We start from the raw sequence: 20,966 nt of genomic DNA on the forward strand, positions 1-20,966 counted from the left end.
AAAAAAAAAAAAAAAAAAAAAAAAAAAAAAAAAAAAAGTACATACACACACATGTGTATGCACCCATGGCTAATTTCTAACTAAGGAGTTAAATAAACATGGGGAGGAAATTCAACTTTGGTTTCAACTTGCAGCAACACTTGCATGTGCAATCTCACCAAATACAATGCTAGAAGTAATATTTTTCCTTTGGTTTGTACCTACTCTTGTAGTATTCTTTATGTTTGAGTACTGCCTTACGTATTAACTTAGCTTTAGTTCATTCATTCAAGAAAGTTTTTTTTTGTTGTTCATTTATTTTTAAAACAAACTATTTACTAAGTGCCAACCATGTGCCAGGTACTTTGCTAGGTACTGGCAATGTCCTAGTGAACAAGATTGATAAAGTTCCTACTCTCATATAGCTTACAGTCTGGATGGGGAAGTCAGACCTTAAACAATTATGGAAATAATTATAGTAGTGCAAGGAAAAGTATGAAGAGCTTTGAAAATAACAAGGGACATTACTTAGTTTGAAGTCAGGAGGTGTTTTAGTTAGCTTTTCATTATTGCTGTGGTCAAAAGACCTGACAAGAACAGTATAGAGGAGGAAAAGTTTAATTTGGCTCATGATTTCAGAGCTTCAGCCCATGTTTGGCTGACTCCATAGCTCCGGGCCTAAGATTAGGCAGAACATCGTGGCAAAAGGGTGTGGCAGAGGGAAGCAGCTCAGGATATGATGGCCATGAAGCAGAAAGAAACCTGCTCACCAAGGACAAAATATAAACCTCCAATGCATACCCCCAGTTACCTACTTTCTCCAGCCATACCCTGCCTGCCTGCATTTACCACTCAGATAATCCGTATCAGTGGATTAATCAGTGATCAGGTTTTAGCTCTCATAATCTAATTGTTTTACGTCTAAAACTTTTGTACTGTCTCACATATGAGTTTTTTGGGAACACATATTCAAACCATAACAGGAGGACTTACTAAGGAAGCAACACTTAAGCTAAAAGCAAGTAAGCAGGAATCAGATTGTTAGTGCCTTGAAGACCATGTTAAAGATTTTGGACATTATTCCAAGAGTAATGGGAAGTCATAAAAGGCTATAATCTAAAGTGTGTTTTTAAATAATCAGTTTTTAATTCAGATAAGTGATTAAAAAGGAGCAAGAAAATATTCAGGAAGACTAGCTAGGTATTTGTTATTATATTCTGACAGAAAGTGATTGTGACTAGGTTTGTTAGTGTGGTATTAAGTAGAGGGTATAAGGTTGATTAATATGAGAGATATTTAGGAGATGGAATTTATAAGATTTGGCAATTGTGGGTGGTGGGAAATTATGGGAAAATGTCAGAGATGATTCCCTGATTTTTGCTTTAAGGAACTGGGTAGTACCATTTCCTGAAATATGGAATACTGGAACAGGAGCAGATTTGAGGGACAGAGATCATGAATTCAGTTTAGTTCTTATCTAATTTAAGGCAATTGTGAAACATTTAGTGGAGATATGAAGTAGGCAGAAAAGTATATGGATTTGGACTTTGAAGAGAGATGAGCATTAGAACTGTGCATTTGGGAATCATAAGTATAAACATCACAGTTAAAGCCCTGGATGTGGGTGAATATTGCCTGAAAAGTACATATAATAAGAAGATAAGTGTACCTAAGACTAATTCCTGAGTGATGCCAATATTTATAAGTCAGATTAGAGAAGAAGCAATTACCAAAATAGAAGAAAAAGTAGTGTATTAAGTGTGGTGAAGCACCCTATAATTCTAGCTACTTGGGAGGCTGAGGCAGGAGGATCTTGAGTTCCAGTCTCAGCAACTTAGTGAGATCATGTCTCAAAATAAAAAATGAAAGGGGCTAAAGGTGTAGCTCAGTGGTAGAGCACCCCTGAGTTCAATCCCCGGTATGGCAAAACCCAAAAACCAAACAAACAAACAAAAAAAATAGCAAAACAAATCCAAAAAGAAAAAGTAGTGTAATTTCATGTCACAAAATTATTTTTTGTCTCATTTGTTTACATACTATTTATGAAGCCTTGTTCTATTAGTTCAGCTTGTTTTTGTTTTTCGATAATCACAAACTTTATTCTAGAACTTACACTTATGATTATAAGTGAAGTACTTTAATGTTGACAGATTGAACTGCCTTCTCATGTTGATGAAGTGTCCCCATGTGCACCTATGTTGCCAGATTATAGACAAAAAGTCTATGGAAGCATGCACCCACTGAAATGTTTCTTACATCAAAAAATGGAAACCTTGAGGTTGTCCCCTATCCTGTTCTAACTGAATGTATGTCTACTTTCCTAAGTAAACCTCCGTCTATGCCTTTGGGAAACAAATCATCAGTAAAAAGGAAGAAGATAAATTTTCCTATATTTATGTGATGAGATAATATGTAAGAATTAAAATTTTTGAAGAATTTTTAATAACAGGAGAAATGCTTAGGATATAAATGCTTTGTGAAAAAGGAGGCTCTGAAATTGTTTATAGTGTACATACCAGTTTTGTAAAAATGAAAGTTTAAAAGCATATATGCATAGTTATATATATATATATATATATATATATATATATATACTATAATGTTAATAGTAGTTATTTCAGAATTTTGTTATTGGCTCTTTAACTTTTTTTTTTTTTAATTCTAAATTGCTAAGATATGTTATGGTCTGTAATTAGGAAAAGGAAAAAAAAAAAAAAGACCAGTAACAATTCTTGTGTGCACAGTAATAGTTTGGATATAAGGTGTTCTCCAAAAGCTTCTGTGCTAATACAGGAATATTCAGAGGTGAAATTATTGGATTGTGAGAACTATAACCTAATCAGTGTATCCTAGGCAGATTGAATGGACTAACTTGGTAATTGTAGGCAGGTACGGTATGGCTGGAGGAGGTGGGTCACTGTGGTGTGCCCCAGAAGGATCCCTTTTCTCTGGGACCCCTCCCCTTGCTCTCTCTGCTTCTCAGCAACCATGAGGTAAGTAGCTTTCCACCCCCATGCCCTTCTGCCAGATGGTTCGCTTCACCTTGGGCTCAAAGCAATGAAGTCAGACCATGGTCTGAGCTGTTAGGAATATTCAACCATGGACTGAATCTCTGAAACTGGGAGTCAAAAATAAACTTTCCTTCATTAAGTTGTTCTTATCAGGTATTTTGGTTACAAAGATGAAAAGCTGATTATCACACCCTCTTAAAGTAATTGTTGGCAAACCTCTCAGTTTCCATTTTTTTAAAAAATTTTTTTCTTTTGGTTGTTAATGGACCTTTATTTATTTATATGTGGTGCTGAGAATCAAACCCAGTGCTTCACACATGCCAGGCAAGTGCTGTACCACTGAGCCACAACCCAGCCCCTCCATTTCTTATTCTGGAGATAATTATACTTATGTGTAGTGTATATATAGGGTACCTACGTGTAGGGTTGTGAGGATTAAATGAAATAATATATGTAAAGTACTTAATATAGCAATGCTAGATGTTCAATAAATGTTTATTACCTTGTTCCATCCTCATTTTTTCCCTTTGTTTTCTTTAATTCCTGAATCAGCATTATCTGAGAGGGTCTGACATCATTTGCTCCATATTCTAGGGTAGTGACTATTTGTATAATTTTGCCCAGGAGAAGGCAAAACTAAACTGAAATATAAAAAATACTGTTACAGGGGCTGGGGTTGTGGCTTAGTGGTAGAGTGCTTGCCTAGCACGTGTGAGACGCTAGGTTCGATCTTCAGCACCACATAAATATAAATAAAATAAAGGTATTGTGTCCAACTACAACTAAAAATAAATTTAAAAAAAGAGACTATTATAAAAAAAAAGATTTTCTCAGAATCTCTTTTAAAAATTTTTTTAGTTGTAGATGGATACAATATCTTTATTTGTTTATTTATTTTTATGAGGTGCTGATGATTGAACCCAGGGCCTCACACCTGCAAGGCAAGAGCTCTACCACTAAGCTTCAGCCCCAGCCCCATCAAAAGTTCTTTTTGATGAAACGTTAGAAAAATAAACATCCTTTAAAGTCAGGTAAAATTTTAATGCCCCAGAAAATTAATAGAAGTTATTTAAAGCTGGGCATGATAGTGTGTGCCTATAATCTCAGCTAGGAGGCTGAGGCAGGAGGATCATGAGTTTGAGGCTAGGTCTGGGCAACAAAGCAAGACCCTGAATCAAAAAAAATAATTTAAAAAACAATTGTCCTTGCGGAGTGTTAAAATTTTATTATTCTGAGTACATCCAAATTATCCAAACCAACAAATGAAATCACCAAAATTCTTTGTATAGTTTCTTGTGGATGTATTCCTGAGATAAGAAAGGATCTCAGAGGAAACATTGTGCAGTGTGGATATGGGGATGGAAAAGAAAGCAAGGAACTTTGCTGAATGTGAATGTTTTGTCTCAGATGAGAGTCTTAAAGAAAAGGAGAGATTGAAGCCTAAAAAGAAAGAAAAGAAAGATCCTAGTGAACTGAAGGAAAGAGAATATTCTTCCAATAAAACACATAGCAGGGCCCACCATGCCATATCCAGGTTGATACGGGGCTTATTACCTTTTCCGTTACAGCCAGACTGGACTTTCTGCAGTCAGTGGTGGACTATCTGTATGTCAAGTCGATCCTATGTACAACCAATTGTGTAATGATTGAAATTGAGAAATGGGGGCAGAAGCATTAAATGGCTTTAAAGCTCACCAATGATCCATAATTTGAACCATTGCCATGCACATACAAAGAAAACTATGCAGATGACTGCTTAGTACAGAGAACAACTCAGCACAAGTATTACACTGTGGCCACAGTTGACCATGACCTTAAAGGATGAATCTGAATCACTAGAGTTTCTATCATGTACATTTCTAACTATAGATAGAACATTGAGCAGATGCCAGATGATTATGGAGCCTCTGATTGTAATTTTTACAAGATAAAGTTTCTCTGCCTCCTTTTGTCCAACTTTCTCTGTTGCAGTTCATTAAACATGTCATAACATGAATTATTCTATTCACCCACTTATTCTATTGTGAACTTAGTATGGTTAAATACACTCACTTTTAAAAATATACTCATTTTTGATGTTTTGAAAATGAAAAAAGAATAATTTCAGAATTTTATTATATAAAAGGAAAAAACCCTTCAGACATACTCTATAGTTTATTTTAGATAGATTTACTAGTACCCGCAATTTTTTATCCCCATTGCTAATACCCTCCTTGAGCCACCATTATTTTTCTTTCTAATGGTTGCAAACTATCTTTCTGACAGATCTCCCAACTTCCAGTATTAGCCACCTTCAAGCTACTCTTTTAAACCAACCTGTGTATCTTTTCAAAGTGATAATTTGATGTATTATTTTCTTAGTGGTGGCTCTAACACAAATTACCTCAGGCTGTTGATGTCAAACAAGAGGAAGTTATTCTCTCATAGTTCTGGAGGCCAAAGGTACAGACAGAGCTGCTGTCTCTCCTGATGCTCTAGGGAGATCCATTCCTTGCCTCTTCCAGCCTCCAAGGAGTGTTGGCGTTATTGGCTTGTGGCTACTCCTTGTCTGGTCCATCTTTACATTGCTTTTTCCTCTATATATCGAATTTCTTCCTCTCTCATAAGGATACTTGTGATGGCATTTAGGGTCTACCCAGATAATTCAGTATTATCTTCTTATCATGAAGTCTTTAAGTAAATCACATTTACAGAGGCCTTTTTTCCAATAAAGTAACATTCACAGACCGGTTCCAGGGATTTGATATGGATATTTCTTAGCCTAGGAACCTCCCTTTAGCTGTTCTTCACAAAACAACGTGAGTTTGAAATGATAACTTGGTCATGTTGTTCCTGGTTGCTCTCAGCATGAACTCCAAACTTCTACAGAGCTCTTCGTGGTTAAGCCCACTTCCTTCTCCAGCCTCATCACTTGCTGCTCTCAGCCTCACTCTTTCAGCTAAATGAACTTTAAAAACTTTTTTTAGTTTTATTTTGTTTACATTTTCCAATCTTTATTGCTTGAATTTTGTACATCCTGTTTACCAGAAACATTCACATTTCTTTTGCTCATCTAATAGAGAAATAAAACAAAATATATCAGATTTCAGCTCAGTCATACAGCACTTCAGTGAAACCTTTGTAGATTACAAGGTCCAGATTAGTTTTACTGTTTCTATGTCTCCCTTTTCCCTAATACACTGTCTCTTAATAATTGTATTGCAATTGCCCATTTCTAGTTCCAGATTCATAATCCCTCTGTAAAATCGCATCTCCATAATCTATCACAGTCTCTGGCATGGAGTAATTACTTGTTGAACAAATAAATAATAGAGGGGAAAAAGATGGATTGGGTTTTAGCTTCTAAAGTTAAGAAGTTAGGAGTTGACTTATATTTTTGAGTAGATATGGAGGCTGAAAAGAATTTAATCATTTTTTTGATTGTTGTTCAGGCTTATGGGATAAAGACACAAAGGTCTACTGATCTCTCACCAGCATTCTTATCTACTACCCTTTCTGCTTTGGATGAAGCCCTACGTGGTGGTGTGCCTTGTGGATCCCTCACAGAGGTAAAGTAAAAGCTTTATATACCTTCTATTGATTTATAATCTTCAGGACCATGAGGAACAAGTTTAGTTAAAATATATAAATAATTTCAGCTGGGCATAGTTGAATGCCTCCAATCCCAGCTACTTGGGAGGCTAAGGAAAGAGGATCACAAATTCAAGGCCAGCCTTCTCAGTTTAGAGAGACCATTTCTCAAAACTAAAAAAAAAAAAAAGGAGGGCTAGGGATGTAGCTCAGTAGTAAAGCAGCCTGTGTTTAACCTCCAGTACGTAAATAAGTAATTTTATGAACATTAATATGAATTAAGGGTATAGTTCTCCATTTAGTACCTGGTGTAGTTGCTCAACAAACAAAGGTTTTAAAATATATCATTGCTGACTAAAATCTGTTTAGGTTTCTGTTTCTGTGAATCAACTTAGAAAGTGAAGAATACTATGAAATAGTATTATGCAACAATTTGAGGGAATTAAAAAAGAATCACTACGTAGCATATTAGAAAGGAAAACCTGAAATTTTATTAACATTTTAGCAAATAACACTAAGCTCAAATGAGTTATTTTTACTTCCTGTTGCAAATAAAACTTAGTTCTAGGAAGTGATAGGTTATTAATTAATATGCATGACAAATTATCCTAAAACCAAGTAGCTTAAAACAGTAAACACTTATTTACTTTTCAGTTTCTTTGGGAATGGCTTAGCTCTTTGGTATCTTGCCAAGGGATGTAGTCATCTGAGGCTTGTTTGGGGCAGGAGGATTTGTTTCTTGGGGCCTCACTTACATGCTTGGCTGGCTGGTGTTGGTTTTTGGTAGAAGACTCTAGTTTTTCCCCTTGCAGCCTCTCCACAGTCTCCTTATGACATGATGACTGAATTCCCCCAGGGAGAGTAGTCCAAAGAATGCAAGATATAAGTGTTGGTACCTTTAGTGATATAACTTTGGAAGTTACACACCACTACTTCTGTTTTATTCTTTCATTAGAAGTGAATCTTTAAGTCCAGCCCATATTCAGGGAAAGTAAAATTAGGCCCTACTCTTTAAGAGAAATGTTATGAAGTTGAGGACATTTTAATAGTACCAGTTCTTTTCTTTTCTTTTCTTTTTTTTTTTTTAAGAGAGTTAGAGAGAGAGAGAGAGAGAATTTTTCAATATTTATTTTCTAGTTTTCGGTGGACACAACATCTTCGTTTGTATGTGGTGCTGAGGATCGAACCCGGGCCGCAAGCATGCCAGGCGAGCATGACCCTGGAGTAGCCTAGCTTTATAAGGAACTTTAAAAAAAAAAAAAATTTATTTATTTATTTATTTTAGTTTTCGGTGGACACAACATCTTTATTTTATTTTTATGTGGTGCTGAGGATTGAACCCAGCACCCCGCGCATGCCAGGTGAGCGTGCTACCGCTTGAGCCACATCCCCAGCCCCTATAAGGAACTTTTAATGTTATTGCAATTCCAGGGAACAGTATTTATTTTTGAGTATTTTTATTTGTATTCCATTTATTTTTTTTAATTATTAAAATAGTACGTTTAAGAAATTGATTTTTCTACTTATTTGATTTTTATATTAATGGGTATTTGCAATTCTTTCATTTTAGAATTTTTTTATTTTTTTAAAATCGTATTCCTCTAATATTTATATATTTATATCTATATATTTTTGTTATATATTGTTTAACAAGTCATCCCAAAGCTTAGTGACTAAAACAATAATAAGTAGTATCTCAGACAGTTTCTGTGAGTCAGGAATTTGGGAATAGCTTAATGAGGTGTTTGTGGTCTTGGTCTCTCATGGGATTGCAGTGAAGATATTCACTGAGGCTGAAGTTATCTGAAAACTTGACTGGAGCTGGGGAAACTGTTTTCAAGATGGCTCACTTATATAGCTGGAAAGCTGGTTCTGGTTTTTGGCACTTCTTTGTCATGTGAATCTCTCCATGGGACTGCTTGAGTGTCTTAATGATGTGACAGCTGACTTTCCCCATAGAACATGATCCAAGGGAGTAAGATAGAAATGATAGTGTATCTTATGACCTAGCCATGGAAGTCACATACCATCATTTCTATTGTGTTCGAGGATAAACCTGATACAGTGTGGGAGGGGACTATAAAAGGTCATGAATACAAAAAGGTGACGGTCACTGGGTCAGTCTTAGAGAATGGCTATCATATATCATATGTATAATCCCATGAGACCAAAACTAAAAATGCATATATATATATATATATATATATATATATATATATATATATGATCAATACACATATGCATATGATTTTTTAAAAATCCTTAATTTATCACCTCTGAATGTTAATTCTCAGAGACATCATAGTAGGCAGAATGTCTAAAATGGCCTTTGAGTGATGTTGTGCTCTAATCCCAGGAACCTGTGAATATGATGAGATGTCACTTCTGTGATTATGTTATGTGGTACAGTGACTTTTAGATAGGGAGAGTATTCAAATTTAACTACAAGAACTGTCAACAGCAGTGCTTTCTCTGGTTGAGAAGAAGAAGAAGACAAAAAGATTCAAAACATGGGGAGATGCCATTTGCTGGACTATGTGAGAAGGAATTAGGTGGCCTTCAGGACCTGTCAGGGGCCCTTAGATGCCAGCTAGAAAGAGACTGCACACCTGTAACTGTAGAGAAGTAGATTTTGCCAACAGTTTAACTATTATGGTTTGGATATGAGGTGTCTCCCCAAAGAGCTTCTGTTAGATAATGCAGGAATTTTTAGAGTAAAATGACTACATTATGAGAGCTGTAATTTAATCAGTGGATTAATCTATTTGATTTGAATGGATCATTGGGTGGTAACTGTAGGCAGTGGGGAGAGACTGTAGTTTGTAATTCAATGGGGGAGTAACCTTGGAGGTTATATATCTTATCTCTAGATCCTTGTACTTTCTCTTTGCTTCATTGCTACCATGGCCTGAGCAGCCTTCCTGTGCCATGTACTTCTACCACGATGTTCTGCTTCATCTTAGGCCCAGAGCAATGGAGTCGGCCCACCATGGACTGAACCTCTGAAACTGTGAGCCCAAATATGCCCTTTTAAGTTGTTTTTGTCAGGTATTTTGAACACCATGACACAAAACCCACTAACACAAAAAGTGGTAGCAGGAGTGGGGATATTGCTGTGACTAACCTGACCATATAGTTTAGAAACTTTTGGAACTGATTTCTGGGAGGACTTTTGAAAAGTTTGAATATGCAGGCTAGAGAAGCCATAGAATGTTGTAAGCAGAGCTAATGGGAGTTTTGATGGGAGCTCAGAAGATCAGAATGCTGATAAGAATATGGACAATAAAAATTGTGCTGATGAGATTTCAGAGAGGATCAAGGTTTTCATGGGGAATTAGAGGCTAATTGTTTTATATTCTGGCACAGGACTTGCGCACATTTTGCCCATGTCCTGAGAATTTCTGTGAGGCTCAATTTAAAGGTGATGGACTAATTAATCTGAAGGAGGAAATTTCAAGGCAGCACTGCATTCAGGCAGTGACATGGGTATTGCTGGTGCCTTTTAGCCTTGTGTCCTGTGAGAATTGGGAGCAGAAAGCAGAGGATAAAGATTTTAAAAACTTGCAGTTTGACTAGAAAAGACCATGTAAGATGGGTCAAGGAAGATGTGGTGGCTGAAAAGATCACCACTACTAAAGAGAAGCTAAGTACTTTACACAGAGACAATAGGAAAGATGCCTTGAGGATATCTCAGGAATCAGGAAGACCCTAGCTATAATAGACTCAAGGGTATAAAAATGAAACTTCCTTTGAGAAGAGACCTTGGGATAGGGTCTTGCACAGGGTTGTCTAGAAAGTTATTTCCCCAAGATTCATTTCACCATGCTCTGCTCCCTAGGCACTCAGAGGAGCCATGGTCCAAGGGGACCTGGCTACTGCTTGAGCTGGTGGCAGGAATGCTGGTTCTGCAGGAATGCAGGATGGGATGCTGGAGCTAAGGGGTTGTTAAGGCTTCCTCTGATTTTTCGAAGGAATACCTGAGAGGCGAAGAGAATTGAGGGTTGGAATCCCTGTGGGCAGCTCCTGAGAGGGAGATAACTGTGAAGCTTTGGGAAGAAAGCTGAAGCAACAGTGGAATTAAAACCTAGAATTAAAAAATGCCAGTAATGTGGAACTTCTGTTGAAGAAAAGTGCTGGCTGCTGACAGAGAGAGGCCATATGGGTTATATCCTGCAAGGCTGACGAGGTGGGGCTGCCCAGGCCCTTTAGAGATTGCATCTCCCCACCATGTATCCCAGATGCTGGGCTTCTTTGCCCAGATGTGTTTCAGTCTTGCATTGGTGCTGTTCCTTCTTTATATGCCCCTATTTCTTCCCTTTGGAATGGGATTGTTAACTCTGTGCCATTATATATTGGAAGTGTGTAATTTGCTTTTTAAATCTTTTTTTTTTTTAACTTTTTAATAGGGGCTCACAACCAAGAATTTGCTTAGAACAACTTTTGAACAATGTTGGAACTGTTTATTAAGACTATAGGGACTCTTGGAGGTTGACTGAATGCGTTTTGCACTGTGAATTGGAAATGAGTTTTGGGGGGCCCCGGGGCAGAATGTTATGGTTTGGGTGCAAGTCATCTCCTCAAAAAGCTCATGTTAGACACTGCAGGAATGTTCAGGGATAAAATGGAAGCCATGACCTAATCAGTGAATCAGTTCATTGAATGGATTAATAATTTGAATCATTTACTGGGTGGTTACCATAGACAGGTGGACTGCAGCTGCAGGAAGTAGACTACTGAAGAGCATACCTTTGGAGGCGTATCTTGTCCTTGGCTCCTCATGCTGTCTCTGCTTTACTTTGCCAACCCCTTCTGTCATTATGTTCTGTCTTACTTTAAGCCTAGAGCAATGGAGTTGTCTGACTGGACTGAAACCTCTGAAACCATGAACTCAAATATAACTTTCTTTCTCTAAGTTGTTCTTGTCAGGTATTTTAGTTATAGTGATAAAAACTTAACACACTTACTGAGTTTGGAAGTTGATATTTATCCCATCCTCCAGATAAGAGACCAACTCAGCTGATTTTAGTTTTATGAGATGTTGAGCATAGAAACTCTGTCAAGCCCTTCTGGATTCTGGCTGACAGAACTTTGAGATAATAAATGGGTGTTGTTTCAAGCTGATAAATTTGTGGTAATCTGTTACAGAGCAATAGAGTACTAATAGAAGCATCAATGGAGGTGTCCTTTTGTGTTGTATGGTCTTTGTTTCTAGTTGAAAGGTCAAGACCTAGGTCTGGAAATGATTGAGGGAATAAGAACATATCTGAAAACATTCTGCTGTTACTTTTGTAGTTACTTTTCTCTGATTTTAACTTAAATTCTCTATTATCAATTTTGATGTATATGAATTTCACTGAATCTTGGTATGTCTGCATATTAAGTTTCAGAACCATTCCTTCAATGGTACAGATTTGCTTTGGGATTGATTCTCCTACTCTCTTAAAAAAGGTAGATGTAGGATGCCAGAGTTCTGTGTAGTACCCTAATTAAAAAAATTATATATAATTATATTTATTTGTCAATAGACCTTTATTTTATTTATTTACATGTGGTGCTGAGAATGGAACCCAGGGCCTCAATGTGCTAGGCAAACACTCTACCACTGAGCCACAAACTCAGCCCAGTACTGAAATTTTTTTTTTGGACAAATTCATATTATAGTTTAGAATTTTTTTTTTCCACATTGGCAGGATTATCTGAGGCCTACATAATCACAGGAGATAATAAGGCAGGGGTTATAAACTCCACTGCCTACAAGGGCCAGGCATGTGACAGATGTACATGAAATAGTGAATTATAAGACTTAAATGCTTCTTTAGTCTATTTTATCTGCTGAAAACTGTGGCAAACACCTATTTTTCTCACCAATGGATCTGTAGATCTTTGAAGGTGGGTCTTGTTTAAGCTGTAGTCAGGTCTAGGTCTGCCTCACTTGCAGCAACGGCAATGGGAAAGTGAGGGAAAGATTTCAGATGGGCATTCCTTCAATATAATTTGCTGACATGATTTATTTATCCTGCCCAGAGGTTTGGAAAACAAGATACCTAGGTTTCTGTCCTAATACAGGAATTTATTAGCATTTATGGTTGTATTATTTTGAATTCTTTACTCACTCCCTAACTTAGAAATAAACATCCTTCTCTATAATGTTCTCTAGGATCTTTCATATGGCAAATACTCAGTAAATGCTGTTTTATGAACGATTTTTTCATTTACTTGAATACCAAGATTTTTGATAACTATTTAATTTTTCTTAAATGTATCTTGGGCTTGTCATTTCCATGTCTCCTGCTTTTTTCCTGCCCTGTTCTCTCCTTCTCTTTCTCCTTTACTTAAAAAAATAGCAGTTATCAATACTAAATAAGATGGAATTGATGGAGAGAATCTAAGGTATAAATTCTTCCACATGCTGGTATAAAGAGATGTTCAAGGTTTCTTTCACAAGGCTAAGTACAACCTGGCCTGTCTGAGATTCTTTGCTTTTGCTTTTAGTTTGAGGATTTAGAGTCAAGTTATTTTTAAAACAAATTCTGTAGGTCTTAAGATCTAATCATATTTCTACGTAATTATAAAGTGAATATAAAAGTAGGTGCTGGGAAGGGAAGTCATTAAAAACATGATAGTTCCCACAAGCTGTCTTATCTCAGATCCCAGCTGGACAGTCCTTACATTTTTTTCTCCAACTATAGGCTTGGCAGATGTCCCCATCTTGAGTGTGCAGAAAGTTAGCTTGGTGAGATTTCTAGGTCCTTAAGGGTCCAGGTTTCATGTTCATCTCACATTTAATCAAAGATTAGAATGAGAAGGCTTCATTTATTCCTTAGTACAATTAGACTTTTCTTTTCTGTAGATGATTATTTTTCTCTTCCTTGCTGATGCTTGAGATATCTACACTACTGATTTTCTTTCAGTTCTTTTATATTTCTCATGTAAGGGTGGTGAAACTTTGTCTCTAACTATATAAAGCTAATTGTATTTTACTGGTATTTCCTGTACGTGAATGTTGTGTTCACTGAGTTTCCAAGAAGCACAGAATTTAGACTTTTCTGGTTTGGTATGACTTCTCTTTCTAACCACCATTGGGGCTGAAGCTGAGAAGTGAACACAACTTGATGTGGTGTGGGTGCTAGAATTCAGGGCTAAATTGTCTGAAAATAAAAAAATATTAATGTTGAGATACTTTGACTCTATTAAGTAAACCTGAAAAAATAATGAAATTTTGCTCCAGGCACCTCATAAGATTGCATATAGCATAAAACTTTTTTTTTTTTTTTTGAGTCTAGAAGAGAGGAAAAATATGTGAAGAGAATATAAAGCATTAGAAATTAGTTATAAAGTGTTATTATCCAAGCTCTAATCCAAGCACAAAATAAAGCCCAAACACACCCAGAGAGCTTTTAATGTTATTCACATGATATTTTACTTTCTCTAAGACTATACTGAATTAATGCATAAAAATAATGAAGTAGGGAAAATGCCACTTGTTCTTAACTTTTCAGATTAAAAACATTTTCTTTAAAGATGGAATAGTACATTAATACCTTATATTTTCATGGTACTTGATGCTTCATTGAACATTTATATATATATTATCCTAGTAAAAATGATGGCTTATTTAAACTTTCCACTAAAAAAAAATCAGAAGGGGTTTGGCAGGCTCATTAATCTGAGAACATATCTAAAACCCAGTACATAGATAGTATGTGTAGAAAGACCAGTTTTCAGTTCCTCCATTAGTTCTCACTCTGAAGTATAAGTATTTCTTTATTTTGAAGATCCAGTTTAAACTTTTACTGACAGAAGATTCCCTTGCTCTGATATCTGATGAGTAATTTGATCCATGTTGTTCCTAGTAATAAGAGTCCATGATAAGTTCTTGGATATCTTTAGTTTCCAAAGCAGGATATGTAAGATGATCTCTTAGGTTGTGGGAAGAAAATATTAGAACTTTTGTTGGCATTTCAATCTAGCAAGTGAAATTTGCTTTAACTAACAATCTATGGGTTGATCATCTGTGTGTCAGACTATCATTTATCAGTTTTGTCTGTAAGGGAGGGTTACAAAGGGTTGACAGAGGCACATTGATTTCAGTAGTTTAGGATTAATATAGAAAACAACATGGCAACAACTTAAATGGATTATTTGGTAAGCAAATAACTTCAGAATGTATAGAGTAGTCATTGTAGATGATTTGAAGTTTCAGGAATTAAACTCAATGTGGGAGAATGCTATATATTTAAAGTACAGATGTTTCTAACATGGCCCAGATCATCATATTAGTTAGATTCTTTTTCAATAACAAAATACACAAACAACCACTTTTTTTTCCATGTCTCTGTGTGTGCTATTGAGGTATAGATGTTATCAGGAAAGATATAGTTTCAAAAAAAAAAAAAAGACTTCTTGAGTATAAAATAATGTATATGAGGTAATTGCCTAGGGTGGTAATATTTTCACTTGATAAGAATTTAGATTGCACATCTGGAGCTGAGGGTATAGCTCAGTGGTAGAGTGCTTGCTTAGCATATGCAGGGACCTTAATTTGATCCCCAGCATCACAAAACAAACACAAATCATAGATTGCATACGTGTATGCAATTGAAGTTCATCAAATGTTAGAATTAAGGTTTCTATATCCCACTCTTTGTAAAATTTATCTGAAAAGGAAAAAGAGAATCTTAAACATTAAATTCTACTTAATGATGTGCATGCTGAACTGTGGGGGAATAGTATATTGTTTTGACTTACTTTGAAGTGCATAAAAAACAAAAAAACCTAAGACGAATTGATAATGGATAGAGGAATATTACATGTATAGTAAAAATGGTATTTTTAGAGTCTAGGTGGTAGGTATGTGGATGTTTCTTATAAAATGTGTTCCAAGTTTTCTGTTGCTTTATCCTTATGCAATCTGTAGCATCCCAGAAGTTGATATCAGATGTGCAAAGAGTACTTCAGGAAGTATCAGTTTTGCTTATATTTTTTTATAAAAACCTGTCAGGCTATTTAGTGTTGTTATAGCAAAATACCTGAGGGCTGGGTTCTTTATGTATAGGTGTATTTGGCTCAGAATTCTGGTTGCTAGAAGATCCAACAGCATGGTGCTCTCATTGTGGCTTTGTCAGTTAGCTTTTACTCCCTCTGACTAAAATACCTGACAAGAACAATTTAGAGGAGGAAACATTTATTCTGCCTCATGGTTTCAGAGGTCTCAGTCCATGGTTGGCCAACTCCATTGCTCTGGACCTGTGAGATAAGAACATCATGGTAGAAGGGCATGGTGGAGGAAAGTTCTCAGCTCATGGTAGCTGGGAAGCAAAGAGAAAGTGAGCTAGGAGCAAGGGACAAAATATAAACCCCCAGTGACCTACTTCTCCAGCTATACCCTTCTTGCCTGTAGTTACCATCCAGTGAGAAGTTCTTTCAAAGGATTGCTCAATCAAATTGATTCATCCACTGATTAAGTTACAGCTCTCAGATCATAATCTAATAATTTCACTTCTGAACATTTTGAACATTCCTGCATTGTCTACATAAGCTTTTGGGCAATACCTTATATTCAAACCCTAACAGTGGTGAAACTCACCCCACAGGCTGCATCACAATAGGGTGGAGAAGCAGGAAGGGAAATGGCTTTGTGCGGCAGGAGTAAAGTTTATGGGGAAGGCTTGATTAATAAGAACCTCCTCTTATAAGAACTTACTTACTCCACGAAAACAACATTAATCCCTTCTAAGGCAGTGCCCCAATGACCTAAATACCTTTCTCGTTAAAATTTTTTATCTGAACTACAAAACACAGAGGATGATTTGAGTGACCATTTTCACAGTTCTTCCAAGGATGTTACATAGAGTACCAATCTGGATGCATAGGGGAGAAGTTAATTCATTATATATAATGGATGTTCTAGGGTATTAGGGGTTAATTCTGTCCTGGTTAACTATTTCCAGGTTGTTGGATTGTTTTTGTAGCAAGTTCCTAAAATGATTTTCTTTGACTTATAGGCTTTATACAAATAATATTTGTTTTTTAGATTACAGGGCCACCAGGCTGTGGAAAAACTCAGTTTTGCATAATGATGAGTGTTTTGGCTACATTACCCACCAGTATGGGAGGATTAGAAGGAGCTGTTGTGTACATAGACACAGAATCAGCATTTAGTGCTGAAAGGTAAGATATTTGATTATTTTCCATTATAATGCTTTACTTTAATAGCATATACAATGTGGAACATTAATAAATAGGTTAATATTTACCTGTTTTTTTGGAACAGAGAATGTTAGATTACTTTTTGGTAAGAGTTTTCCTTTTAAAATTGACACAGGACAGTTTTTTGTTTTTCTCTCTTCCTTACTGGGGTAAGTGGGGTTCCTGGGTAAGCTGTCTTGTGTTTTGAAAGTTGGTAAGAAAGAAGGTAAAGAAACAGGGAAGAATTTAAGTAAAAAATGAGGAAGATGCAAAACTAAAAAGGAAAAAGAAAATAGATAATTTGCCTTATAAGTAATTTCTAGTTGGAAGTAAAGTGTTGGTGAATGGATATGTCTGAGCTGGGATGCTTATGCATTTGGAGATTGATGTAGTTCTGTTCTCTTGCATGCTTTCTTCTGTGCATGTGTGTGCATGTGTGTGTATGTGTGTGTAGTGCTGGGAATTGAACCCAGGGCCTTGCACTTGCCTAAGCAAGAACTCTTAACACTGAGCTATATCTCCACCCCAATTCTGTTCTCTTACTCAAGGTATACTATAGAGTTCTGACTCTTTCTAACCGTGTCACTATGAATCAGATCTCTCTTTTATTTCTTTATAAAGAGTACTATTCAGATAAAAGTGGACATGGCCAGATAAATTCCAAATGAATTATTTTGCCTAGAGCTTAATACTTATCTTGCAATATATTTCCTGGTTATCTGTTCTGTCTGAATATATGCCACTGATCTGTCAGCTCTTTGGGTTTGTTTTATATCTTTCTATTTTCAAAGCCAAATCCAGTGACTGGTACATACTAACTTTCCAGAAAATGTTTGATAAATGAGTGAACTGGCAGGTGTTACTCCCAGATTGTGAAATCCAAAGGCTATTTCTTAATAAAAGGAATGAAGATTCCTTGAGAAATGGCTGAATCTGGCTCTGGAGCAGGTGTTTTTCTTTTTTTGGGGTAGGGGTGGTCCCTAAGGGTCAACTCTAGGGCCTCACACATGCTCTTCCTCTGAACTACATCTCCATGGAGCAGGAAATTTTTAAGTTGAGTTTTTTTTTCTTTTTAAAAAATTTTTAATTGATTTTTAAAAAAATAAATAACAGTGGAATGCATTACAATTGTTATTACACATATACAGCACAATTTTTCATATCTCTGGTTGTGTATAAAGTATGTTGACACCGATTCGTGTCTTCATACATGTACTTTGGATAGTGATGTCTATCACATTTCACCATCCTTGCTAACCCCCTGCCCCCTCCATTTCTCTCCCACCCCTCTGCCCTATCTAGAGTTCGTCTATTCCTCCCATGCTCCCACTCCCTACCCCACTATGAATCAGCCTTCATATATCAGAGAAAACATTCGACATTTATTTTTGAGTTTGAAACATGTCAGATAGCAAGGAAGCTATAACAGACTATTTGATCTCTAAAAGATTTAGGAATCAACATGAAGAGCCTCTATTGACCAAAGATGAAACAAATTGAGCATCAATAAGAATAATAATGTCAGTGAATCAAAACATGAAATATTTAAATCCATGCATCTATAATTATATTAAGAGATAAAATTAAAAAGCTTCTGCATAGCAAAAGAAGCAGTGAGCACAGTGAAGGGAAAGATTGCACAATGGGAAGAAAATCTGCCAGCTATTCATCAGGCAGAGGATTTATATCCAGAATATATAAAGAATTCAAAATATTCATACCAAAAGAACAGTAATTCATTTCTCAAGAGTACAAATGGCCTATAAATACATGAAAAATGCTTAACATCTCTAGCCATAAAGGAAATGCAAATAAAAACTACATTGAGAGTCTGTCTCACCCAGTCAGAGTATCTGTTATCAAGAAAACAATAACAAATGCTAGTGGGGATGTGGGCAAAAGGAACCCTTACACACTGTTGGTAGGAATCTAAATTAATAAAACCACTATCGATAAGAGCATGTAAGTTTCTTAAAAAACTAAAATGAGAACTATCATATGATCTAGCTTTACCACTACTGGGTATATACCTGAAGGAAACAAAACCAACCATAAGACAGATACCTGAATACCTATGTTTATTACAGCACTGTTCATCATAACCAAGCTATGAAATCAGCCTAGGTGCTCATCAACAGATGAATGGATAAAGGAAGTTGTGGCATATTTATTTACGCAACGGAGTATTTGTTCTTGAAGAAGAACAAAATTATTTCATTTGCAGGAAAATGAATGGAACTGGAGGTCATCATTTTATGTGAAATAAACCAGACTCAGAAAGACAAGCATTGTATGTTTTCTCTCATGTGGAATCTAGAATAATAAAAAAAAAAAGATGATATGAAAGTAGAAGTGGAACTATTAGGGAAGGGGAAGGAGACCTGGGGAGGAGGTAGAGAGGGTAAGAGAAGGCAACAGGGAGGGTGGATACAATCATAGTATGTTCTATGGTTATACACATGTATGAAATTTTCACAATGAAATCCATTATTTTTATAACTAACATGTGTTAATAATTATAATAAAAAGAGATGAAAAGGAACTCATTGATTACCATTGGAGAATTTTGGAGAAGCAACTTCTTATTTTAAAACTGTATGGAAAAAGTTTTGGGTGGGGGGTGGGGGTACCAGGGATTGAACTCAGGGATGCTTGACCACCGAGCTATGTCCCCAGCCCTATTTTGTATTTTATTTAGAGACAGGGTCTCATCTCACTGAGTTGCTTAGCGTCTTGTTTTTGCTGAGGCTGGCTTTGTACTTGTGATCCTCTTGCCTCAGCGTCCCAAGCTAGTGGGGTTACAGGTGTGTGGGATTACAGGTGTATGCCACCGAGTAATAAATAAAGAAGGAATGTTGGATTATCTCCAAATTACAAACTCTTAACAATCTAATGAATCTCAATATTAAACATCAAAGACTGCTAGAATCAAACAAAAACAACATCACTGGAGTATCCCCGATGGAAGAACAACCAAACATGAATGTGATTAAGCTGTCTACCAACTACCAGTTTACAACATATATACAGAAAGGAATGTGTTAAACTATTCTAGAGGGATGCAGTTAACAAAATCTGAACTACTGGAAATTATAGAATAAAAAAACCTGGTTTCTTTAACAAATAAATTGTAAGATTAAAATAAAAAAGGAGGAGGAACCTTTGAATTAAAACAGGTTTAAAAGATGTATTGATCAGTTGCAATGTGGATTTAGAGAAGAGATAGAACAGAGAAATATGAGACTCAAAGAGAAATATGTTTTAGTCAGTCTGGTTTAGTATTGTCACCATTTTGTGCTTACAAAGTAAGCCTTTTAACATGAATGAAAAAGTGTTTGAAGGATTAATATGAGGAAGGATTAAAAGATTCACATATATAGGATTTTGGGTTAAGTGATAAAAGTGGGAAATTATTTTTAGAATTTTTTTTTATCAAGGAGGAAGTAGTTTCTATTCCTAGTAGCAAAATAAAATAAAAATTAAAAAAAGAACACAGGAAGAATAAATAAAAACTATTTGAGTTAAAATGCATTAAAAGGAAAAAAAAGACAAACAAGAAAACCTTGTGGGTGAAGGTGATATACTTAAAAGCACTTTGGAAAGATTAGTTATATTTTTTTAAAGCAGTATACTAACTAGCTTATTTTACATGTCCTTTAGAAAATAATCTAAAATATTATGTTAATTATGCTCATTCATCACAGACTGCATTTGTATCTCCAGAGGGTTTAACAGTTAGATAATAGTGTAGTGTAGAGTTGACCCCTGGGGGACTTGGGGTCTGCTTTGGGAAAAAGGAAATGCTAAGAAGGCAGAGTTCTCAAAAGAGGTGAAAGATTTATATAATGAAAACTACAAAACCCTTAAAAGAGAAGTAGAAGAAGATCTTAGAAGATGGAAAAATATACCCTGTTCATGGATAGGCAGAACTAACATCATCAAAATGGCGATATTACCAAAAGTTCTCTATAGGTTTAATGCAATGCCAATCAAAATCCCAACGGCATTACTTGTAGAAATGGATAAAGCAATCATGAAATTCATATGGAAAAATAAAAGACCCAGAATAGCAAAAGCAATTCTAAGCAGGAAGTGCGAATCAGGCGGTATAGCGATACCAGACTTCAAACGATGCTACAGAGCAATAGTAACAAAAACAGCATGGTACTGGTACCAAAACAGGAGGGTGGACCAATGGTACAGAATAGAGGACACAGA

General features: G+C 36.0%; 1 protein-coding gene and 1 pseudogene across 6 annotated transcripts in view; both read left to right on the forward strand.

Moving 5' to 3' along the window:
• Positions 1-20,966, forward strand: part of Rad51b (RAD51 paralog B) — a 572,244-nt gene that overhangs the window by 6,538 nt on the left and 544,740 nt on the right. For all 6 annotated transcript variants that reach the window (XR_007345763.1, XR_007345764.1, XR_007345760.1 and 3 more), the window contains exons 4-5: positions 6,422-6,538; positions 16,594-16,730. Coding sequence is in view for 2 of the 6 variants with exons in the window: in XM_048798566.1 (XP_048654523.1) it covers positions 6,422-6,538; positions 16,594-16,730 (254 nt within the window). In the remaining 4 variants the exon portion in view is untranslated. The remainder of the gene's footprint in view (positions 1-6,421; positions 6,539-16,593; positions 16,731-20,966) is intronic.
• LOC107143292 lies at positions 4,264-5,922 on the forward strand (annotated as a pseudogene).

Source organism: Marmota marmota, unplaced genomic scaffold (genome assembly GCF_001458135.2).
Source record: "Marmota marmota marmota unplaced genomic scaffold, marMar, whole genome shotgun sequence".
In the NCBI taxonomy this organism is placed as follows: domain Eukaryota; kingdom Metazoa; phylum Chordata; class Mammalia; order Rodentia; family Sciuridae; genus Marmota; species Marmota marmota.